The sequence below is a fragment of the Lepidochelys kempii genome, chromosome 1 (genome assembly GCF_965140265.1).
Source record: "Lepidochelys kempii isolate rLepKem1 chromosome 1, rLepKem1.hap2, whole genome shotgun sequence".
Classification (NCBI taxonomy): Eukaryota; Metazoa; Chordata; order Testudines; family Cheloniidae; genus Lepidochelys; species Lepidochelys kempii.
The window spans coordinates 260159454-260184907 of NC_133256.1; the positions used below are offsets into that span (position 1 = coordinate 260159454).

General features: G+C 47.0%; 1 protein-coding gene across 4 annotated transcripts in view; it reads left to right on the forward strand.

Annotated features, from left to right (window-relative positions):
- The window catches only part of LOC140904886 (coiled-coil domain-containing protein 134-like), an 89458-nt gene that overhangs the window by 47159 nt on the left and 16845 nt on the right, over nt 1–25454 (forward strand). Inside the window, exons 22-27 of one of the 4 annotated variants that reach the window (XM_073327216.1) lie at nt 5136–5217; nt 6267–6457; nt 6908–6989; nt 15857–15963; nt 16712–16843; nt 17273–17410. In XM_073327216.1, the coding sequence (XP_073183317.1) occupies nt 5136–5217; nt 6267–6457; nt 6908–6989; nt 15857–15963; nt 16712–16843; nt 17273–17410 (732 nt within the window). Of the gene's footprint in view, nt 1–5135; nt 5218–6266; nt 6458–6907; nt 6990–15856; nt 15964–16711; nt 16844–17272; nt 19138–22355; nt 22468–22586; nt 22790–25454 lie in introns of those variants that run through there. The other 3 variants (XM_073327215.1, XM_073327217.1, XM_073327218.1) reach the window with 3 other exon arrangements.

The window sequence follows — 25454 nt, forward strand, 5'->3', positions numbered from 1 at the left end:
ATGATTCCCAGTGGCTCCGAAACTTTTGCATGAGTAAGGGCACTTTCATGGAACTTTGTGACTTACGTTCCCCTGCCCTGAAGCGCAAGAATACCAAGATGAGAGCAGCCCTCACAGTTCACAAGCGAGTGGCAATAGCCCTGTGGAAGCTTGCAACGCCAGACAACTACCGGTCAGTCGGTAATCAATTTGGAGTGGGCAAATCTACTGTGGGGGTTGCTGTGTTGCAAGTAGCCAACGCAATCATTGAGCTGCTGCTATCAAAGGTAGCGACTCTGGGAAATGTGCAGGTCATAGTGGATGGCTTTGCTGGAATGGGATTCCCTAACTGTGGTGGGGCTATAGACGGAACCCATATCCCTATCATGGGACCAGACCACCAGAAAAGCCAGTACATAAACCGCAAGGGGTACTTTTCAATGGTGCTGCAAGCACTGGTGGATCACAAGGAATGTTTCACCAACATCAGCGTGGGATGGCCGGGAAAGGTTCATGACGCTCGCGTGTTCAGGAACTCTGGTCTGTTTAAATGGCTGCAGGATGGGATTTACTTCCAGACCAGAAAATAACTGTTGGGAATGTTGAAATGCCTATAGTTATCCTTGGGGACCCAGCTTACCCCTTAATGCGATGGCTCATGAAGCCTTACACAGGCACCCTGGATAGTAGTAAGGAGTTGTTCAACTATAGGCTGAGCAAGTGCAGAATGGTGGTAGAATGTGCATTTGGACATTTAAAGGGTTGCTGGCGCAGTTTACTGACTCACTCAGACCTCAGTGAAACCAGTATTCCCACTGTTATTGCTGCTTGCTGTGTGCTCCACAATCTCTGTGAGAATAAGGGGGAGACGTTTATGGCGGGGTGGGAGGTTGAGGCAAATTGCCTGGCCGCTGAATACGTGCAGCCAGACACCAGAGCAATTAGAAGAGCACAGCAGGAAGCGCTGTGCATCAGAGAAGCTTTGAAAACCAGTTTCATGACTGGCCAGGGTACTGTGTGACACTTCTGTTTGTTTCTCCTTGATGAAAACCCGCCCCCTTGGTTGCCTCTAAATTCTCTGTAGGCCACCCGCCCTCCCCTCTTCGATCACAGCTTGCTTGCAAAGGAAATAAAGTCACTATCGTTTAAAAAACTTATATTCTTTATTAATTGATTATAAAAATAGGGAGATAACTCACAAGGTAGTCTGGGTGGGGTGTGGGAGGAAGGTAGGAGGGAAGGAAAAAGCCACTTCAAAACTTGTTGAATGACAGCCTTCTGTTGCTTGGGCTGTCCACTGTGGTGGAGTGGTTGGGTGCCCGGAGCGCGCCCCCTCCCCCCAGCATTCTTGGGCATCTGGGTGAGGAGGCTATGGAACTTGGGGAGGAGGGGGGGCAGTTAAACAGAGGCTGCAGCAGCAGTCTCTGATCCTGCTGCCGTTCATGAACGTCCACCAGACGCCGGAGCATGTCCGTTTGATCCCGCAGTAGCCCCAGCATTGCATCATTCTTCCTCTGATCTTCCTGCCGCCACCTCTCCTCACTTTCATCGGCCGCTTTCCTGTACTCTGCTATTGTGTCCCTCCACACGTTCTGCTGAGCAATGTCAGTGCCAGACGACTGCATGAGCTCAGAGAACATTTCATCGCGCGTGTGTTTTTTTCGCCGCCTTATCTGAGATAGTCTTTGGGACGGAAGAGGGAGGCTTGAAACATTTGCAGCTGCTGGAGGAAAAAAAGGGAGTGAAGTATTTAAAAAAGATACATTTTACAGAACAATGGCTATATTCTTTCACGGTGAGCAACACTATTCACATTACATAGCACATGTGATTTTGGTACAAGGTCGCATTTTGCATCTTATATTGAGTGCCTGTGGCTTTGGTGTTAGAGATCACACACGCAATGCCGGGCAACAGAATTCGGCTTGCAGGCGGCCATGGTAAGCCATAGTCTTTAGGCTTCTGCAACCTTCATAACAGCAGTGCCCTCCTCTCCCATACCAAGCAAAGCACGTTGAGTTGGCCATTTAGTGCTGCGGTTGTCCTGTTAACGTGCAGCAGCAGAAACCAAACTAATGCCCCCGCATCCAATTCTCTGGGATGATCGCTTTACCCTTCACCCCACTCCATGGCTGGTATCAGGGAAGATCTCTGCTAGCCAAACGCGAACAGTTCAGCGCCAGTGTCCCCCTCCCCCCCCACCATGTGGCTAACTGCGGGGAGGATTTCTTTTCAGCCACAGGCAAACAGCCCAGTAGGAATGGCCACCTCTGAATGTTGCCTTAATTAAATTCCCCTATTTCAACCAGGTTACTATGAACAATATCACTCTCCTGAGGATAACACAGAGAGATAAAGAACGGATGTTGCTTGAATGCCAGCAAACACTGGGACCATATGCTGCTGGGCTTTGTCATGCAGTGATACCAGATTACTTGCTACTAGCATGGCGTGGTAAAGTGTCCTACCATGGAGGACGGAATAAGGCTGCTCTCCCCAGAAAACTTCTGCAAAGGCTTTTAGAGTACCTCCAGGAGAGCTTCATGGAGATGTCCCTGGAGGATTTCCGCTCCATCCCCAGACACGTTAACAGACTTTTCCAGTAGCTGTACTGACCACGAATGCATCCCAAGTCCTCAGGACTACTTAATCATTAAAAAACGCTTGCTTTTATAACGTATTATATTTAAAAAAGTACACTCACCAGAGGTCTCTTCTCCAGCTTGGTTGGGTTGGGAGGGTATTTCAGTCAGGATGATAAAAAGATCCTGGCTGTCGGGGAGAACAGTGTGCTCTCCTCAAGCTCGTCCTCCTCCTCCTCCTATTCCTCATTCGCAAAATCCTCTGCCTTGGCGGAGAGTACCCCATCATTGGAGTCCACGGACAGGGGTGGGGTAGTGGTGGTGGATCCCCCTAGAATTGCATGCAGCTCAGCGTAGAAGCAGCATGTCTGGGGCTCTGTCCCGGAGTGTCCGTTTGATTCTTTGGTTTTCTGGTACGCTTGTCTGAGCTCCTTAAGTTTCACGTGGCACTGTGTTGCGTCCCTGCTGTAGCCTCTGTCCCTCATGGCCTCAGAGATTTTTTGAAATGTTTTGGCGTTTTGTCTTTTGGAATATAGTTCTGATAGCACGGATTCCTCTCCCCATACAGCGATCAGATCCAGTACCTCCTGTTCAGTCCATACTAGAGCTCTTTTTCAATTCTGGGACTGCATGGTCACCTGTGCTGATGAGCTCGCCTGGCCAAACAGGAAATGAGATTCAAAAGTTCCCGGGGCTTTTCCTGTACACCTGGCCAGTGCATCCGAGTTCAGAGTGCTGTCCAGAGCGGTCACAATGGTGCACTGTGGGATAGCTCCCAGAGGCCAATACCTTCGAATTGCATCCACACTAACCCTAATTCGAAATGGCGGTGTCTATTTCAGCGCTCATCCCCTCGTTGGGGAGGAGTACAGAAATCGGTTTTAAGAGCCCTTTATGTCAAAAAAAATTGCTTCATTGTGTGGACGGGTGCAGAGTCAATTTGATTTAACGCTGCTAAATCCGACATAAACTCGTTGCGTAGACCAGGCCATAGTCAGTGAAGTTACCCAAGTGTGTAAACTTGTGCAGGATTGGGGACTAAGTCTACATGGCCAGGAAAGGGTGCACAGGTTTTGGGCCCCTTGATGGGTGTGTAGCCCCTTGTAATCCCTTGCAGCACTGGACTTTTCCATAGAAGGATTGATGTGTTTCTAACCTGTCCATCGGATATATCTGTAACCTGCAAAAGGCTCAGCTTCTCAGGGCTTACAAACCTAACATCATGAGATAGCAGGTGAGGAATAGAGACCCTGAGACAAATCAGTCACAGTTTGTCATTTCACTTACACTTTCTCCTCCGGAACACACTCTTCAAGACTGTGATGTTGTGAAGGTTCCAGGGCTTGTTTTATCCTAGTGGCCAATGCTGTGCTGTGTCTTTTGGGAGACCCAGGTTTGGTTTTCCCAGCCCATATTGATCACTGGGATGTGAGCATTTACTGTCTTGTAAGCCTATCTCTTAAATTCCACAGCACTTGATAGGCATGACAGCTTACACGGGTACTGCCGCAGAGAGCTCTCCAGTATCAGTCAGAGGTAATTAAAGTACCCATGGATGCAGGATAGGTGGTGGGCACTTAGGAATGGCTCGGGGATCAGGCTGAGCAGTGAGACACTTCAGTGGTATTTCTCTGGAAGTCCCCTCAGTTTCTGAAGAATTTAAGCTTTCCTTAAAATGGGGGGGAGGGGTAGAGCCACTGTTGTTCTCTGGCTGCTTTCCGCTGTTCCGTTGCTGCTCATGCAGTACTGCTGGAGTCACGCAAAGCAGCCAGATCTGGCCCAGAGCTTTTTGCCTTTATTGTTGTGAATGAGAGCTGATGCCATGCTGTCTCCCTGAGCCTGCAGAAAAGTGTGAACTGCCCTCTGAGGGGTGTTAATGAGTTCAGTTTATCTGCCAGCAACAGGTTTGGTCAGTGTCTCTTTTACTGCTGATCATTTTAGTAGAAACAACTAACTGTTTGGGGAAGGCAGGCAGAGTGCAGGATAACAAGTGGAGCTTGGGCCCCAGTCATTCCTTACCCAGTCTGACCCCAGAAATCTTGTCATCTTTACCTAGTCACATATTTCCAAATGGTCATTTATGGACATTGGCAAAAGAAAGGCAGAGGACAGCAGGGAAAGAAGTGATTGCAGTCTATAGGTATCTTTGTGGGGAACAAATATTTTGATAATGGACTCTTCAGTCTATCAGGGAATGGTCTTCTATGATCCAGTGGCTGGAAGTTGAAGCTAGACAAATTGAGACTGGAAATAAGGCATACATTTTTAACCATGAGTGTAATTAACCATTGGAACCACTTATCAAGGGTTGTGGTGGATTCTCCACTGGTGATTTTTAAATCAAGACTGGCTGTTTTTCTAAAAGATCTGCTGTAGGAATTATTTTGGGGAAGTTCTATGGCCTGCGTTATGCAGGAGGTCAGGCTAGATGAACAAAATGGTCCCTTCTGGCCTTGGAATCTATGAGAATTAAGAGCAATTAAGGGGACAGTCTTCCACCTGATAACCTGTTGACTCAACACCAGAGGTAGGCTTTTATTCATTCTTCTTTCCCCTGGTGTTTCATTCTCCTAGGTTCACCAGACGATCTCTCTGGATGTAGAACAGGTCCTGAATGCAGTCATCCTCAGAAGGAAGAAGCCTGCGCTGCTCTTAGGTATGCAGAGGCTGTCTAGGGTCATGTTTCTGTTGCCTGGGAACAATAACTGGCACTTGCTTAGTTCCAAGGCTGTTTAAAGTAGATAGAGAGAATGTTGGGAGGGAAGTTGAGACTATTGGAAGGCGAAAAGAACAGAAATAAGAGTAAAAAGAAAAGGAGGACTTGTGGCACCTTAGAGACTAACCAATTTATTAGAGCATAAGCTTTCGTGAGCTACAGCTCACTTCTGACATACTGGAGGTGAACATGCAGGTGGGAGCCTGGCACCTTTGGTGCATTTATCTTTGTCCACATGGGCGGTGGGTATCATAGGCTGGGGGAGGCTGTGCCTCCGCAGACAGCCAGTCATGGCCCCAGCCACGCTCCACCCCCAGACCCCCTCCTCCTGCTTCCCGCCTTGCAGCTCCCCCTGTGCCGCCCGCCCTCCCGGCACTCCGGGGCTGGGGGGACCGGGGCTGCGCTGCCCACCCTCCTGGCTCTCCAGGCCTGAGGGCACTAGCTTGGGGCAGGGGCTGACGGCTGTGGTGGGAGGGGCTCTGGGCTCTTGCGGGGGATGGGGCTGCAGAAGGGGCGGGGCCTCAGGTCGAAGGGGCAGGGCTGGGGGCTAGCCTCTCCCAGTCGACAGTTCACGTGCCGCCCATGTTTGTCCACTACAGATTTGGGGTACTTGGGGCAAAGGTAAAATGAGTTTGGTGATGTTCATCCCTGGTGGATATTTTTTCATTTCTTAAAACCACCATAGAGTTAGGTAACAGGGCTTGAAACTGAGCAAGAGTTGGAATAACAACCGAGGTGGTGCTGCAGGGCAGGATGTGTGGGGACTTAATTTAGCGGCATTCATGTCTGCAGACGCTAGCCAGTGCAATCTCTCTTTAGTGGGTCCTGAAAATAAATCCATCCAACTTTTCCTTCTCTCCTCTGCCAGGCTTTGCTCTGGGCATTCATGTGCAGGGTTGGGTTCCTTGGTGCGGAATGGTTTTGGTTTCATGGGGTTGGGGTGGGGGAGGGAAATGTTGTGCTGTAATAACAAGCAGTTGTGTGTGCAGTCAGTATCCTTCAGTTCCTGCGAGCCATCCTCAGACAGAACTTCTCTTCCGCCCTGCTGGTGCTCATAGTCCAGCCCACAGCTCAAAGCAGGATAGAGCCATCGTCGTCAGAGGATGATGCCTCCCTGTATCCACTGGCCACTTGGCAGGTGCTCTCGCTTGTCGTCAGTCTGCAGAACCTTCTGGTCCAGGTACATTTACGGACATAACTAAACACAGATTAGTCTGAGGAAAAACACCTCAAATAACATGGCCCAAGGGAATTTCTCCCCTTCTTCACCCCTTACAGAATGATAGAAATTTGATCTGTAAGGAAGCATTAGACCACATTCTCCCACCACAGCCAGTGCAGGGCTGTTATATACGGTATATCCTCTAGGCCTTTGCCCAGACCAGCATGCTTTCACTGTTTCCCTTGGGACACTGTTCCTCTGTCTTATAATTTCTGAAGCAAATTCTGGCCTCATATGACTTTATGGTGTAACTGAGAGCAGAGCTGGCTTTGTAAGTGCATTGTACGTTGCATACCCTGAGGACGATGAAAAGTGTAATTTGCCTATGCTACACCTTTTGCACCTCCTGTCCCTTGAATTTTCCTCTCTCAACAACCATCACCTTTGTTCTTTTCTCTGTGTTTTCAGAAAGACCTATTGCTGTCTCAGAGTGTTGTTGCCTGCCTGGAGGTCTTGATGGAGTACCTGCATAGGAAGAACCAGGGCATCGGTAAACCTGCCCAGTCCTTGTTCATTTGGGCCTCAGTCCTACTGAGCATGCTGGCCCTGATCCAACAAGCACATGTCTGACGTCAAGCCTGTGGCTATAGTCCCATTGAAGTCAAAGGAACTACCTGTGTGCCTAAAGTTAATCACATGCTTCAGTGCATTGTTGGATTGAGGCCAGAATACCCAGGCCCCTGCAGAATCAAGCCCTTGCTGTGGTCACGGACCCATCCCATGGTTGGTTTTCAGAAGAACAAAAATCATGTTCCCCATCCTCATGTCTGCTATGATTGAAAAGACTAGATAGCTTGGGAATGGGATTCAGAACCTTTCACCTGCAGGGCATTTGTTCCAGTCCTTGAGGCCAGAACAGCTAAGTGACTGAGGGGCCCAAGAGTGGATATGGAGCCTTTTACCTGTAGGTTGCCAGTTGCACTTTGGTCCCAGGTTAGGGGCACAGGGAAATGGGATAATGGTGGTATTCCCAGAGACCAAGAGTTCAACACAGAATTTGAACTCAAGAACCCCATGTCACAGTGCGCTCTGCTGGCATGCAGAAGGTTTTTTTTACAGCTGAGCCAGTGGAATAGAAGGTTTCCCTTAGTTTCAGCCTTCTGATACAGGGCAGTGGGCTCTGTCTTCAGTCTTGAAACAGAAAAGTTCCCTGCTCCATGACCCATTCGAATCAGTCACAAAGGGTATATCCACCCAGCAAGGAGGAGCCCAAGGCAGCAAATCTCAGACCTTGGTGTAACACACTGCTGGGGACACCCAGAGCTGAGAGTCACTGTGTTACCTCTCTGCCTCAACAAAAGTGAGCTTTGCTGGAGGTTAGATTATGTCAGCTCCCTGCCCCACCAATCTGTCTTCCTGACCAGCAAACTCCTCAAGGCTCTCCCAGCCCAAACCTTGCCTAGCGGATAACGATCAGTGAACTCCAGCCACCCAGCTCCTCAAAGTGATGTTTCTCTGCAGTGCACAGCACCTATCTGTGCATTCACTGAGGATATTAAGTTTGCTTCTCTGTTGAATGGTCAGTACATTACATCTTAATTTAACTGAGGTAAAAACATCTTCTCTTCAACCACAGCACTGAATGGGCTTATAGTAAAGGTAAAACAAGTTTATTAAACAAAAGTTATGGTTAAGTGATATCAAGTAAAAGGGATAAAGGTAGAAATGGTTACAAGCAAATACAAGTGAAAACAGGCATCTAAAAGACTAAAACTTAATCTAGCAAGATACAGTCTTTGTTCAAGATAGTCTCTTTCCCCCACAGTTGTCTTTCCAGCTTTTTCTGGCAGGATCCATTGCAATGATCAAATTGCTTGGTTCCTTTGTTTCCTAAGGTGAAGGATATGAAATCCTCTCTGTTCGCTGTAGCCCCAAGGGGACCGTGTTTGTCTTACAAGTCAGGAAGGCCTCTTGGTGGTTCAGTCTCCTGTCTTTCTGTAGGATGCAGGAGCCATCATAATTCTCTGTCTCTTGAGTTCAGGATCAAGATAACCCCCATTGGTTTAACTTGATAGCTTTGTTTATTGCTAATATCTAAATTGAGGTAAACCCACATTCCTTTGTCTAGGACAGACCTATTTATTACCTTTCCCTAGGATAGGCTGTCTGGTCTCAATCATGTTAGAGAGAATTCATAACTTCACATATAACATTAATGCATGCATTTTACAGTGATATTAATAACCAGCATGTTACTAGCTTTCATATGATGCCTTACACAATATCTTTTGGATAAATATCATGACGACAGTGTTGGGTGTAGTGAGTTGGCTGGGTCTGATGAGAGACCATGTACTCTATGTCAGTGGGCATTAAGGGCTGTTAGGGTCTCCCCTGAATCTAAAGACTTCGACTTGCGGGGCTTGCACCACAGCACTAAAAATAGACACTAGGCTTCAGGCTGGAGCTCAGAATCTGAAGCCCACTGCCGTCCCTAGGTTTCAGAGCCCAAGCTCAACTTCAAAGCAGGCTACACAACTATTTTTAGAGCACTAACCCATGTCTGGGAGGCTTGCTTAGATCCATTCATAGATTCCAAAGGCAAAAGGGACCTTTGTGATCATCTAATCTGACCTCCTGTGTAACCCAGGCCACGGAATTATTTTGGGGATGTTCTTAGAGCAGATATTTTTGAAAAATACCAATCTTGATTTACAAATTATCAATGATGGAGAATTGACCATGACCCTTGCTAAATTGTTCCAATGGTTAATTACCCTCACTGTTAAAAATTTACACCTAATTTCCAGTCTGAATTTGTCTAGCTTCAGCTTCTAGCCATTGGATCATATTACACATTTCTCTGCTAGATTGAAGAGCCCATTATTAACTATTTGTTCCCCCATGTAGATAGTTGCAGACTATGATCACGTCACCCCTTAATCTTCTCTTTGTTAAACTAAACAGATTGAACTTCTTGAGTCTGTCACCATAAGGTATGTCTTCTAATCCTTTAATCATTCTCTTGTCTTTTCTCTGCACTTTCTCCAATTTATCAACATCCTTCTTGAATCGTGGGCACCAGAACTGGACATAGTATTCCAGCAGCAGTTGCAGCAGTGCCAAATAGAAAAAACTCTCTACTCCAACTCAAGATTCACCTGTTTAAGCATCCAAGAATCACATTGGCCCTTTTGGCCACAGTACTGGGAACTGACATTCAGGTGATTAACCACCACAACCCCCAAATCTTTTTCAGAGTCACTGCTTCTCAGAATAGAGACCCGCATCATGTCGATGTAGCCTACATTTTTTGTTCCTAGATGTATACATTTACATTTAGCCATATTAAAATGGTTTGCTTGCATCCAGTTTACCAAGCAATCCAGATCACTCTGAATCAGTGACCTGTCCTCTTCATTATTTATCACTCCCCCAGTTTTTATGTCATCTGCAAACTTTATCAGTGATGAGTTTATATTTTCTTCCAGGTCATTGATAAAAATATTAAATAGCCTAGGGCCAAGAAACCATCCCTACAGAACCCTGCTGGAAACACATCTACTTGATGATGATTCCCCATTTACAGTTACATTTTGAGACCTGTCAGCCTGTGACGGGGTCTGCTTACCCCGCACTAGCCCAGACAGGGTTAGGCCCATATTATTGACAGAGGAAGTCCCACCTCCCTGGCAGGACTAGGCATGCTCCAAATGCTCTAGCAGTATAAAGGGAGGAAGCCTAGCTCATTCTGGGCTGGAGGCTGCAGGGGAAGGACCTGTCTGGGAAGCTCCTGCGGAGGGCCAGTCACGGCACCTGACTACGCTGGGAATCAGAGCCTCCTTGGGATCTCCTGAACCCCGGCGACTGGAGGAGCTGCCGGAGGTGACAGGCCCAGCTAACCACAGGAAGTGACCCAGGAAGGGTGACGGAGTGGTACCTCCCACCCGGGAAATCTCAGCATGTTTCGGTAGGACCCCCCTGCTAAGTCAGTGACAAGTTGCTACACCACTGTTAGGGCCCTGGGTTGGGGCCCAGTGGAGTCTGGTGGGCCCGGGACTCCCTACCGGGGCCGTCACACCCCTTGGTGGGCACCCCACCTCCATAGACTCTGGCTGCTAGGCCACACTGCCCTGCACCTAAGGGCTGCGCTATAGAATGTGGCTGCTAGGCCATGCTGCCCTACACTAGGGGCGTAGACCATCACACAGCCCATTTATAATCTATTTAATGCTTGTTATATTCATTTTATATTGTTCTAGTTTTTTAATCAAAATGCTGTGTGGTACCAAATCAAATGCCTTTAAGAAGTCTAAGAATAATATGTCAATGCTATGATCTTTATCAACCAAACTTAGAACCTCATCAGAAAAAGAAAAAGGTTGATTTGCATTAATTACATTACCCTCCCTTAATCCTTTATTAATCAAGTCCCATATCAGCTGTTCCATTATCTTGCCTGAGATCAATGTGGCTTACTGGCATACGATTATCCTGGTGATTCTGTTTACCCTTCTAGTCTTCTGGAACTTCCCCATACTCCAAGACTTACTGAAAATCAATATTAATGGTCCAGCGAACTTCTCAGCCAGCTCTTTTAAAACTTTTGGATGCTGGTTATCTGAAGCTGGTGTTTTAAAAATGTCCAACTTTAGTAGTTTCTGTTTAACATGCTCCTGAGATACTAGTGGAATGGATTGTTATTATCTAATGAGACTATTTCATCTGTTTTTTGCCCCAAATACAGAACAGATATATTTATTGAAGACCTCACCTTTTCTTCATTATTATTGATAATTCCACCAGTTTTATCTAGTAATAGACCAATAAGAACATAAGAATGGCCATACTGGGTTAGCCAAAGGTCCAACCAGCCCAGTATCCCATCTGCCGACAGTGGCCAATGCCAGGTGCCCCAGAGGAGTGAACCTAACAGGTAAATCAAGTGATCTCTCTCCTGCCAACCATCTCCACCCTCTGACAAACAGAGGCTAGGGACACCATTCCTTACCCATCCTGGCTAATAGTCATGAATGGACTTAACCTCCATGGATTTATCCAGTTCTCTTTTAAACCCTGTTATAGTCCTAGCCTTCACAACCTCCTCAGGCAAGGAGTTCCACAGGTTGACTCTGCGCTGGGTGAAGAAGAACTTCCTTTGATTTGTTTTAAACCTGCTGCCCATTAATTTTATTTGGTGGCCCCTAGTTCTTATATGATGGGAACAAGTAAATAAGTTCTCCTTATTCACTTTCTCCACACCACTCATGATTTTATATGCCTCTATCATATTCTCCTGAGTCTCCTCTTTTCCAAGCTGAAAAGTCCTAGCCTCTTTAATCTCCCCTCATATGGGACCCATTCCAAACTCCTAATTCTTTTAGTTACCCTTTTCTGAACCTTTTCCAATGCCAGTATATCTTTTTTGAGATGAGGGGACCACATCTGTACGCAGTATTCAAGATGTGGGTGTACCATGGATTTATATAAGGGCAATAAGATACTCTCCGTCTAATTCTCTATCCTTTTTTAATGATTCCTAACATCCCGTTTGCTTTTTTGACTGCCGCTGCACACTGCGTGGACATCTTCAGAGAACTATCCACGATGACTCCAAGATCTTTCTCCTGATTAGTTGTAGCTAAATTAGCCCCCATCATATTGTATGTATAGTTGGGGTTATTTTTTCCAGTGTGCATTACTTTACATTTATCCGCATTAAATTTCATTTGCCATTTTGTGGCCCAATCACTTAGTTTTGTGAGATCTTTTTGAAGTTCTTCATAGTCTGCTTTGGTCTTAACTATCTTGAGCAGTTTAGTATCGTTTGCAAACTTTGCCACCTCACTGTTTACACCTTCTTCCAGATAATTTATGAATAAGTTGAATAGGATTGGTCCTGAGACTGACCCTTGGGGAACACCACTAGTTACCCCTCTCCATTCTGAAAATTTACCATTTATTCCTACCCTTTGTTCCCTGTCTTTTAACCAGTTCTCAAGCCATGAAAGGATCTTCCCTCTTATCCCATGACAACTTATTTTACGTAAGAGCCTTTGGTGAGGGACCTTGTCAAAGGCTTTCTGGAAATCTAAGTACACAATGTCCACTTGATCCCCCTTGTCCACATGTTTGTTTGACCCCTTCGGAGAACTCTAATAGATAAGTAAGACATGATCTCCCTTTACAGAAACCATGTTGACTTTTGCCCAACAATTTATGTTCTTCTATGTGTCTGACAATTTTATTCTTTACTATTGTTTCAACTAATTTGCCCGGTACTGACGTTAGACTTACCGGTCTGTAATTGCCGGGATCACCTCTAGAGCCCTTTTTAAATACTGGTGTTACATTGGCTGTCTTCCAGTCATTGGGTACAGTAGCTGATTTAAAGGACAGATTACAAACCATAGTTAATAGTTCCACAATTTCACATTTGAGTTCTTTCAGAACTCTTGGGTGAATGCCATCTGGTCCTGGTGTCTTGTTACTGTTAAGTTTCTCAATTCCAAAACCTCCTCTAGTGACACTTCAATCTGTGACAGTTCCTCAGATTTGTCACCTACGAAAGACGGCTCAGGTTTGGGAATCTCCCTAGCCTCCTCAGCCATGAAGACTGAAGCAAAGAATTCATTTAGTTTCTCTGCGATGACTTTATTGTCTTTAAGTGTTCCTTTTGAATCTCAATCGTCCAGGGGCCCCACTGGTTATTTAGCAGGCTTCATGCTTCTGATGTACTTAATACCACTGTCAGGATTCTTTTTGTTCCTAATATAGTTAAAAAAACTCCTTCTTATTGACCTTCTCTCTGGTGGCTACAAATTTCTCCTTGTGTCCCTTTGTTTCCCTTATCAATTTTCTGCAGTTCCTAACTTCTGACTTATATTCATTGCTATCAAGTTCCCCCTTTTTCCATTTGTTATATATATATATATATATATTTTATTATTTTTTATAGCTGCTTTCAACTTCCCCTCTAAACCAGGTTCATTTTTAATCAGTACTGGCTTCTTCCTCGATTGTGGCTTTTTGGGGATCTATAGTAAGGTGTTCTTAAATGATTCCCAATTATCATTCACATTTTTCATTTTAAATTCTTCCTCCCAGTTGGTTTGGCTCATAAGTGCTTTGTGAAATTTGCCCTATTAAAGCACCAAGTATATATATATTACTGGTCTGGACTTAATTCTGCTTTCCCATTATAAATGCAATTAATTAATTAAGCTACCATTAGTTTTTAGTTCTGTGATTTAGTTCTGCTTCTGTGGGCTGTGTAAACATACCCAGAGAGAGAACACCAAAGAATGAATGAGCACTAAACAAAAGGGCCATTGTTGGCAGGGAGGAAACTCGTAAATGAAAATGTGATGTTACAGATGAATGCTACTCAGTAGTCCAAGTGTGTCTCTGATAAAAGTCCCAGTAGAACAGAAAGAGAGAGCAGATTAGTAGGAGGTTCCACTGATTCAATATTAAACAGATCACATGCTATTTCAGCATTTTAACAACAGTCTAGTATCACAAACTGTGGAGTTTGGAGTATTCTCGTTTGGAATTCTAAGAAAGGGGAAAACAGTATGGATCTGTTTTTATGGCTGTAGTGCCCAGAGCCCCAGGTTAGGATTGGGGTCCCATTGTGCCGGGTGCTATAGAAATACACAGGAAGATATGCTCCCTACCTGTGTAAGAGCTTACAACGTAAGAAGGTGAATGACCTACAAATGGTGGGAAGACAACCAAAGGGGTACAGCTTTTCTGAGGCCCTGAGCTTGTTTACACACCCAGTTGCACCAGTTTGATTTAAGGTATGATTTTAAACTGATTTAGCTAAAACGTTAGCTATGTGGATACAGAAGGCTATGTGGATGCTCCTTTTGGTCTGAACCAGGCTTATTTAGCTTAAATAGATTAGGAAGATGCTTAAGCAAAACTGAAATGGGAGTGTCCACAGGGGTTTTAGTCAATTTAACTAAACTAGTTTTATTAAACCATTATAAACTTTTGTGTGGACAGGGTCTACTCCTGGGGGAATTCTGCACCAAAAAAAAAAATTCTGCACACACTATTTGAAAATTCTGCAAAAATCTGCATATTTTGTTTGTCAAAATAACACAATATAATCACGCCAGTTACAATTATTTTGGTAATTTATTTCAAAATATCTGTCCGCAGGTGTGTCTGCAACAATGCAGACCCAAAAAAAAAAAAAGATTCTGGTAATTTTTTTTTTTTTTTGACAAATCAGTTCCTTACAGGGCATATTAATACAGAACATTGTGTAATTCATTTAAATTACAATACAGAACTGTATTTCCTGCACCTGTCAGAAGCAGTGCAAAGGCTTGGGGAAGTCAGGGGTAATGGAGGAACTGAGGAAGAGGGAAGGAGCCTAGGAGTGAACCTGGAGGCTGTTGAGTGTGGATGAAAGGTTTTTCTTTTGGGGGGTGGGAATTGTTAGGGTGTTGGGAAGCCTCCTCCATGCAGACCCTGGCTGACGCCAAGCCTCTCCCATTCAGTCAGGCACGTCTGCCCCTGTCCCCACACCCCTCATCCCCATGGGTCTCTGCAGCCCCACACTCCTGAGCCCATGCTCCATTCTGTCCTGCCCACTAGCCATTCTGAACCCCAGTCTGTGACCCCCCCCCAACAGCCCTGTGTGCCTTGCTCTGTCCAAACCTAGTTCTGCGGGCAGGGTCCTGTGATGAACTCTACCCCTGGGGGAATTCTGCAGAATTGGGCATAGGATTTTGTATTTCCCCCCCATAAAATACATTTTGCCTAAGTGCTGCAGTTCTGCCTTGTGCCCACCAGAGGCCGCTGTGGTGCTAGTACAGCTGGCATGGACACAGCTGTCTCTTCTGGTGCCACAGCAGCCTCTGGTGGGCAAAAGGCAGAACTGCAGCACTTCTTAGGCAAAATGTTTTTTATGCGAGAAAGTACAAAATTATGCAAGACAGATTAATTCTGTGCATCCCTTGTCGTTCTGGGCTAGGGATAGCCCGCTACTCTGTCTGAAAAGTGCCCCAGGAGATCAGTTTAATTATCACTTGTACAAATGCCAGAAATGGGGAGAAGGCAACTGGGTTTACTATCTCAGATGATTGGCTCATCTGATACTGCAGCCCCCACACCCAGTACTTCACTGTAGTGTCTGAATTAGCTATGAGCTCAAGTCATGGGGTGAGGCCCCAAACCAGAAAGTAGTGGTTGAAGATGCTAAGCCTTTGGCCTCCTAGCTGATAAACCCTCCCCTGATGAAGGGATATAAAACAAATACCACTTTTGTCTCCAGCGGCTTGGTGTCTCGCGGAAGAACAGAAGGATTTGGATTTGGTATGAAGGAGTGCTCTTAGCTAAGAGCACCCTGCCACTGCAGTTTTTAAAACCACCTGTGATGAGTTTCTCTTGCTCCTCCAGCGCTCCATGTCATCTCACAGCCCTGGAATCGATTCCTGCTCTTCACACTACTGGATGGTGGCGAGAACTCCTTCCTTCGTCCAGAAATTCTCAGGCTGATGACTTTGGTGAGCAGGGGAGGAATAGACAGTTCTGTGAATCGATTGTGTATTAGTGCAATGCAGGTGTGTAAGTTATTGGACAGTACATCATAGTACATAGTTATTGGACAGTACATCATCATAGGTTTACCTCCCAACTCACACACTTCCATTGCTTTCAGTCTGTACCTGTATTCTTGGCCCATAATTGGACAACAAACTAATATTCTTGAAGTGCAGAAGGGAAGTCACCTATACATTTTGACCTGTTCTTCCTCTGTGTAACATTCCCATCATACGTGGGGGCGGGGAGACAAAAGAGGAACAGGGAATATGTGGTTTTCTTTGCTTTACTGCATTGTTGAAGCACTGATCTCACATGTCAAATATATGTGAAGATATTGTTGAAAGAAAGATGATGGCAGCTAATGATCTAAGACGCTGCCCTTCCCTAGCTGAGCTCTTGCCTGCACAGATGTTTCAACAGGTTTAGTTAAACCAGTGCAAACTCCTGTGTGGATACTCTTATTTCCATTTAGGAATGGCTTATTTTGGTTTGGCTTCAACTGATTCTTAATTAACTAATGCTAAACTGAATTAAGCCTGATTTAAACCATAAGTAGAGTGGTTGCACAGCCTTTTGCATTGGTTTAACTAAATTGATTTGAAATCTCCCCTTTGGTTAAGTGCAGTTTCCTTGTGTAGCTGTAGATGAGTCACTGCTGGAATCCGTATGACTTCTGTTATTAAATGTCCCTTTTTCCTCTTTGTCAAGTTTGTGAGATATCAGAGCAGCGGTATTATTTCTCAAAGTGAAATTAGCCAGATACTCCAAGAGGCAGCAAAAGCCAAGTTAGCAGAGCTTCCTGGTGCCACATCCCAGGCTCTACGCCTCTTTCTGCTTCAGGTAAGAGTGCTGGCAAGGCCCAGGAGGAAAAGAGAAATGGGGGAATGTGGGAAGAGGTTATGAGAAGGGGATCCTGCAAACAATCTCTTCTGTTTTTGCTATGAGACTTCGGAAACGCGTCGGGTTCTGTGAGGTAGAAGGTAATGGGATGGGGAGGATCCTGCAGATGATCAGCTTGGCTGTTTGTATCTGGTACAGTCAGGGAGGAACTGTGGAACGGGAAAGCAAAACATTTCAAGCAGTGCCCAGATTGTATTGTTTATGTTGCTATGAGTCCCTCTGCCTATTGAATCTCACCCTTTGTAATAAGAAGAGCATCTATCTTTGCCATGGATGAGGGAGTGGGGGAAGTAAGGGATGGAGATGTGAAGGAACAAACCAGTTAGTTGCCCTTTGGTCTGGAAATCATCCCTTTCCTTTGGTATTCAGCTTCAGAGTGGGAGTTGTGAGATGGAGCCAGCCCAAGAAGGGACCATTCAGACCTTGCTGGAGAGCCTCCCAGCCAGGACCAGGACCCATCTAAGCGCACAGGACATGGTGTATCCTTTTGCAAGACACACATCCTTGGTAAATGACATTGCTAAGCAAGGCACAGCAGTTCGGCGAGGGGTGATATTTAATCTCTTGCTCCATGCCATCATCCAGCTCAGATTGAATGAGAGTAAGAATGTATTCAGTACATCTCCACTTGTTGCAGATGCCAAGACCCTCATGCTAAGAACTGGCCAGGGGCATCGTGTGGTGAAAAAAATCCTAATTGTGCAGAAAAGGGATTAATGATACCTAGCTCCTCGCTACCTGTGCTGGGAACAGTGTCTTGATGGGACGATGCTTGTCTATCTGACAGAGACAGCTTGAGGAGTGAGCACAGGACTGGGAGCCAGGGATATCTGATCATGGCCCCGTCACTGACTCCTCCCTAGGACGAGTGATTCATTTAACTTCTCTGTCTGCCTCAGTTTTTCTATCTGTTAACCTGTGCTGCTACTCATTTTTCCTTCCTCACAGGGGTGACATGAAGCTAACTGGACGCTTGTAAAGCACTTTGAAAACAACCACCGTTATGCAAGGACTAGGTATTATTGTTAGCCCTTGTTAAAAGGGCAGGCATGTCTTGTGGCATTGTCAAGCATCTCCCCCACTCAGCCTGAGCTAGAAGCAGAGTTGATGGGCACTGCTAGCAATTGCAACTAGCTCTTCTCAACCAGAAGGGTCAGTTAGCCCAAAATTGCCTTTGTTGGGGGTTGGGAAATAAATGAGGGAGCCTAGAGTATATGCCTAATTAAGTGGCTACTTCTCTCTCAAATTAGCTGCTTTAGCCTGCCTGGCTTCTTCACGCTGCATTGTCTCCGCCAGCTAATGCCCCGGATACTGTCTCTGTTCTGTCCAAAGTGCTGCTGAAGCTAATGCTGTTGTGAGCCACCTGTAGTGCAGTGTCTGTGAAGCATCTCTGTTGCATTTGACAATCACATGGGAGTCGCCCCTTAAGGATCCATCTTCTAAGTAAAACCCTGTCTGGTTAGTGATCAGTCCCCACTGGGAGGCTGGCACCACCTTCAGGATTCCTGCTAGAGTGGTTCCACCATTATCCCATGTTGGGTGCTGAGGTTTGCTCCAGAATAAAAATTCTCAACCTGCACACATTGATCCCATTCCACATGAGAGTCCCTGCAATTGTCTTTTTTGCAGGTAGAGGGGGTAGCGCCCTGAGCCATCTCCCTTATTCCTTGCCTCTGGACTGTTGCAACTGGTCTTCCGATGCTAGGGGGCCCAAAGGTCCTTGCACTGTTTTTTACAAAGTATTTGGGATGCATCTGAATAGGAATGTGAGGGTCACTGTATGGAAGAGCAAGAATCCTCTAGTTGAAAGCCAGGTTTTTAAGTTTAACATTGTCTGGAAAGCTGTTCCCTCCCCCACAGCCAGAATCCAGGTTTAGGGAAAGGACAGGTGTAGTAGCTTCTCAGCAACATTTGTTGAGCACTGCCCAAACAGGAAATTACCACAGCAAGTTGGGTTTTCCTGGCTTGTCCTTCCCTTTAGTTTTCCATTCATGCCATCAACATCAGATGCCTGGGAGGAGTGGCGGTGTCTCTCTTGCACATTGCAGACTGAAACAAGAGGAGGGAGCACATGGAGCAGAGAAATAAGAAATGTACGGAGAAAGACCATTCCTGCCCTTTTTCCCAGACAGTGGCTTAGAGAGAAACAATAACAGAAATGGTTGGTAGCTGGTTTTCAAAAGTTATGTTTACTGTTGTTGAAAAGCAATCACAGAATAAAATCTTGCATTCCCTCTTTTTTCCATTCATTTGTTAGAGATGGCTTGGTTGAAACCTGCCCTTCAGGTCAGACTTGCATTCATGGGGAGCACACCACAGCACTTCCCAGGTGGTATGTGTGGGGGGAGGCAGTGTCTCAGCCTGTAGCAGCAGTTAAATAGATTGAAACAGAAGGGGGAGCTCTCACCACACTAACCAGCAAGGAGGATGAGCGCTGCTTACCTCAGCCAGAGCATGGCAGCTCCTCTCTGCTTATAGTAGAGAGGGGGGACTTGGGCCATAAAAAGACACATTTACATTAACTCTGGCTCCACAGCCTCCTCTCAGAGCCCCTTGCTTCCACCTGACAGACTTGTAGATGCCATGAAATCAATTCCCTACTTGTCTATAAAAGAGTCACTTCTTCTCCAAAGCTGTGGTAGCATCTGAATGTGTCATGGATCATAACTCATATCATCACAAGCCTCCAGCTACTACTGCTGACCACAGCCAAAGCTTTTATGTTAATTGCTTCTTCCTGAAAAAACTCTGTTGGCTTACCATCCATTTTCTTTCCCATTCAAATGCCCTCTTCTCATCCTCAAACACCATCACAACTGTCGGTGAGGGAAAGGTCCCAGGCAGGTGTTGGGCAACCGGATGTAAGGAGGCAGAGGGCGTTTCCCAGGCCTCTTGCTGCAGCCAACCAAAGCCTTTAGGAAGGAGAAGAGAGCAAGCAGTGTTGTTGCCTGCTAGGGCCCCTGGTGTGCTGTCAACTGGCCATAGCTCATGTCCCACAGAGCCATGCAGTGCACAGCCCTGCCCCTTTGCTCGTTAGTATAGTGGTGAGTATCCCCACCAGTCACGTGGGAGACCGGGGTTCGATTCCCCGATGGGGAGAGTCCTTTTGAATGGGGAGAAAGAGATGCATTGCCCATCCAGCACATTCCTCATCTCCTTCAATGGCGACTTCCCTTCACACACCCCCGCAGTGTGGATTTTCATCTCCAGAGAGATAATTAGCCTGCAAGGCCACCACAGCCCTAGTGAAAGCCTCCACATCGCCTTCCACCACTGGGCCCAGCTTCAAGACCTGCATGTCAGGGCACACTTCAGAGTCGCAAAGGGGAATACTCTGGCCAAGGGCATGAGGACAATCGCCCAACCTAACGTAGTGGCAACTGGTCAAGGGGCGAGGAAGAGAGAAAAGCGGACAGGCAGCAGGCTGGCCTCCTGTCTTTTTTTCCTTTTGTTACGATTTTAACTGTGACAGTAATGGGGAGACTTGAGAAATAGTTGTGGCCATAGGTGAGGTCAGCGGCCGCCCCGAGAGCGCAGAAGGGAGCAGTTCCCACTCAGCTGCTGTGTCACCCAGCGGCTGGCTGTGATCGTATAGTGGTCAGTAGTCTGCACTGTGGCCGCAGCAAGCTGCCTTCGAATCCGAATCATGCCTTTGCTTTTTGGTGGGGGAATCTCCTGACGCACACCCAGTGGCTTAGCCTGATTGCATCCATTTGTAAAGAGAGCCAGCAGCTGGTGTCTAGTTTCCGCTTGGTAGAGGAACGTCAATGAGATAAATCCATCAGAAAAAGAGTAACGGGGATGAGTAACAGGAAGTTTTCCTGGGCACCAGTGTCCGGAAGCAGCGTATTCCATCCTGGAAAGGGATGAGTTTGGAACGTCTGGCCACTGTGCGTTGAAGGGAAGGTTGTTCGGGCCTGGGAAGCTACGGCCCTCAAGAGGGGCTTCTAAAGCCAAAGGGAGCTTGGGTGAGTTTGTGAGGGCGTGACTTTGAAGAGCGTGTGAATTATGGAAGTGGAAGGGTAGAAAGAAAGGGTTGTGTGAGGAAGAAGGTGCTGAGCAGCCCGTTGGTGAGGGGAACAGATCTAAATAACATGGTATTACAAGTGCCTATAGCTGCCTATCCACAGTGGGACTCCCAACGTTGCTAACAGTAGGACCAATGCAACAGTGGGAAATACAGACAGTTGCCCCATGGTGGATGTTTTTTTGAGGTCTCCCATCTAAGTACTGGCCCTGCTTAGCCGATGGATCACAGCACTTGGTGCTATGGCTGCAGGCATTCACACTTTAAGGACTTAAACCTGCAAACGTTTATGCAGGTGAGGTGACCCAACTTTATCCATATGAGCAGTCTTATTGACCTCAGTGGGAAGACTGGAATGAGCAAAGGCACATATGCAAGCCCTGGCCTGAGTTAGACTTTTGCCTGTGCGTATTTAACACTTTAAATCTACACATTTTATTTTGAAGGCTTTCTTTTCATTGTCATCATTTATTTTTGATCCATTTTCACTCTCTGTTCTGTATGGTTCAAAGACATTTTGTTTTTAAAAAACCCTCATAGTCATCACTTTACATTTCCAGGGTCTTTCAGCCTGAAGGATCCAAAAGATTTTACAGTTTGAATATACAAAAAAAGAAAAGGAGGACTTGTGGCACCTTAGAGACTAACCAATTGATTTGAGCATAAGCTTTCGTGAGCTACATGCATCCGATGAAGTGAGCTGCAGCTCACGAAAGCTCATGCTCAAATCAATTGGTTAGTCTCTAAGGTGCCGCAAGTCCTCCTTTTCTTTTTGTGAATACAGACTAACACGGCTGTTACTCTGAAACCTTTGAATATACAGCAAATACTCCTCTGCCCCGGAAATGCAGCCCTTGCTGCGCTGGCATCCTATCGCACGTTTGTGTTGGTGAGATTACCGTGTATGTGTGTGCTAGGGTGAGCAGACAACAAGTATGAAAAATCGGGAGGGGAGGGTAATCGGGTCCTACACAGGGCTTAATTTGTGCTGGGGCAGCCCTGGCACCTCTAGGCTTTGCAGCTCAGGGCCCAAGCACCTCTGGGTTTGCCCAGTCAGGTATGAAAGTAAAAAACTTGCTTGAGCCCCAGCCCCGCTTTCATTACACATGAAGCACCGATCCTGTATAAACCAAAGCCCCTATAATCCGGATGATCCTTTTCAAAGCGGGAGATCTGGCCCGTCTCTGGGTGTGCGCGACGCCCAAGCGCGGCCCGGATCCCGCGGCCGGCGTGGCCCCCAGGCTGAAGCCCAGGCGGCGGCTGGGCTCACGTTCTGCTCGGCCCAAGCGGTGCAGAGACAGCGGGGGCCGGCGCAGCCCGCGGGGCCCGCACCGACCCGGCTCCCGGGGCCGGCGGCGGCGGCGGGCTCAGGAAGTGACATCGCCGAGCGGTGCATGCTGGACCGGTCTCCGCACAGCCCGCCCCCGGGGGCTGCAGAAGAAGCGCGGCGGCGGCGGCGGCATGGCAGCCCGGTGCCAGTGAGCGGCGGCGGCGGCGGCGGCCCCGCAGGCTGGAGCCTCCCCGGCGGCGGCGGCAGGTGCGATCGCGGCGGAGCCCGGTCCCGGGGGAGCGCGGGGCTGAGCGCTGCCCGCACGTGCCGGGCGCGGGGCCGGCTGCTCAGCACCGGCCGGGGCGGGGCGAGAGGCCGGCGCGGCCCCGCGGCCGGCCCCGCAGGGCGCAGCGGCACCAGCCCCGGGGGGGCTCGTTGCGCTCTCGTGGGCAGGGGCGGGGAGGCGGGAACGTGGCTTTCCGCCGTCGCCCGCTCTCCTGCGCCAGCCCCGCCGCGCTTCTCCGACAGAAATCGCCTGCTTCACAAGCCACCTGTTCCTTGCAGGGGGCACCCACCGCAAGTTCCCGTGGTGGGTCATCCCTGGCTTGTGCTTCATGGCTAGGCACGGAGGGGGTTAAAGGAGAGGAGGGGGTGGATGGCTGGCGAGTGGTGCTAGCCGAACTCAGGCTGGCCACAAGGCAATACCCCCCCCCCCCCCCACTAAACTAGATAATGCAAGAGGAAGTGTGGTGTGCAGGGAACTATTTTGGGATCAAGCTATTCAAATGTAAGCAAATAACTGGGCTAGATGGTCTTCTCTATGTCGCTTCGAGCATCTTTCATTGAAGTATCTCAGAGTGCTTCATAAACCAGCCTCACAGTACCCGGTGTGGCAGCTATGTTGTTATACCCATTTTACAGCTAGGTAAACTGCAGCACAGGTAAATTGAGTGCCCCCTTGCCTCTTCCCCTCCTCCCACCCAAGGTCCTGCAGGCCATGAGTCGTAGGCAGAGCTAGGCATAGACCTAGTGCTTAATTTTGAAATGAAAGAGGTTTCTGACTCAAGCAATTAGGTGCCAAGGCTCAAGAAATTTTTTTACTTTCATAACTGACAGGGCAAACCCAGAGGTGCCAGGTCTATGAACTGCCAAGCCTAGAGGCACTGGAGCTCAGCCCTGGCGCAAATTAAGCACTGCCTAGATCCCCATTGTTCTTCAGTTCCTTGCTCACAATACTTAATTGAGCAGTCTGGCCCGTACCTGGTACAGTTTTGTTTCTGCCTAAGAGGGTAATTTTCTGACTAGATGTTAGTCTGATATGTTGTGTACAAAAAATGGTGTCCTATTTATAACTATGGAAAAGATTGTGATATTGGATCAGCCCAATGACCTTGCTGATCTATTATCCTGTGTCTCTGATAGCGGCCAAATCTAGATGTTTCAGAGGAAGGCTTAAACTCTCCATAATGCCTCTGACTTTGCATTATTACAAAGGAGGAAGCTTGTTTCTGACCTCATACACCCGCCTCTGAAGGTCTGCTTCTGGGTATCTCTCAGGAGTAGAGTAGTGAAAGAAAAAGACTTGAGGGACCAAAGGCCACCAGATCTCCTCCCCCCCCCCGCCCTCCCCCATCCCCCAACTCCAACAGATGATCTCTGCTGAATGCTCCATAGAAAGGTGGAATTCACATGGATTGTTTGTGATGCTTTAATTCATGTCTGTAAATCACTTTGATCTTTCCTGCAGTTACTCTTCGATGTATCCCAATAGATAATCCCTCTGACATGCTTAGGAGAGGTAATTTTCTTTCCCCTTTTTCCAGTGTTGGAAGCATGTCACTTTTATAAAAGGCTCTGTTGCTGTCAAACACTGAAATTTTCTGTAGTTGAATCTCTCCTTCACACCCACACAGGGCACCTATCCTCATATCATCTATGTGCTGGACAACAATTACAGGGAGTATGCGCATTCCCTAAAGGCACTCTCTCCTATTTCACATCATGGTCTCATTCCCCTCCTCCCCCTCTGCTCTTATGCTCTTGTTCTAGTCAATAAAAAGCAGTCCCTAAAAAGGACAGAGATACCTTTCAAGATGGGAGGGAGAAAGGGAGGGATAGCTCAGTGGTTTGAGCATTGGCCTGCTAAACCCAGGGTTGTGAGTTCAATCATTGAGGGGGACATTTAGGGATCTGGGGCAAACATTGGGGATTGGCCCTGCTTTGAGCAGGGGGTTGGACTAAATGACCTCCTGAGGTCCCTTCCAACCCTGATATTCTATGATTTTTCACAGCCTGCATTGTGACAGAATTATGTCCTACTTGTGTGATGCTTGCTGTTCTGTAATTGATGTGTGGATGACAATCAGACGGTTGGGTTTTTCAGAATGCTGCTGGGGCAATGAGAGCTAATCCAATTTCCACACTATTACCACCCTGTGTGATAAAGACTGGATCCCGCAGTGCTTAAAGGGAAGCTCTATGGTTCAACCGTACCACACATGAGCCTTTTAAGGTGCTGCTGATTTCCCTCAAGTGAACACAATTAATTATGCTGGGATCGGATCCGTAGCTGGTGTAAATCATTGTGGCTCCAGTGACTTCAATAGGAGTGATGCCAATTAACACCATGTGATGATCTGCTCCAGAATATTTAATCTATCTAATCTGCATTTTTAAGGGATCACTGAGGTAATTGTATTTAAATATTTCATACCTGCATTACTAATAATCATAGAATATCAGGGTTGGAAGGGACCTCAGGAGATCATCTAGTCCAACCCCCTGCTCTCTTATGCTGTTCAGATGTAAAGAAGTGGGAATATCTTGTTGTTTCCACCACTGATGCTGTTTGTTTTTTACATTTCGTTCAGCTCGGACGAGGCACCTAAATGGATCCATTTAGCTAAAGAGGCTTGTGGTTAAAGCAGAGAGCTAGCCAGAGACTTCTGACGATTCCAGGCACTGCTTTGCCACAGACTCTCTGGGGCGAGTGACTTAATTTCTCTGCCCAGTTCTCTGTGTGTGTGTGTGTGTGTGTGTGCGTGTTTTAAATTCAAATGGAGATAATGATACATCTCTACCTCCTGGGGTTGTTGTGAGAATAAATCCCTAACTGCTTGTGAGGAGCTCAGATACCAAGGTGACAAGAAGTCTGGAAGATGTAGGTAGATTACAGACTTTTCTCATGCACTAGCCAGATGCTCTAGATTTTGAGTTACTGCAGGAGAATATTTAAAGTTTACTGCCCTCCCCCC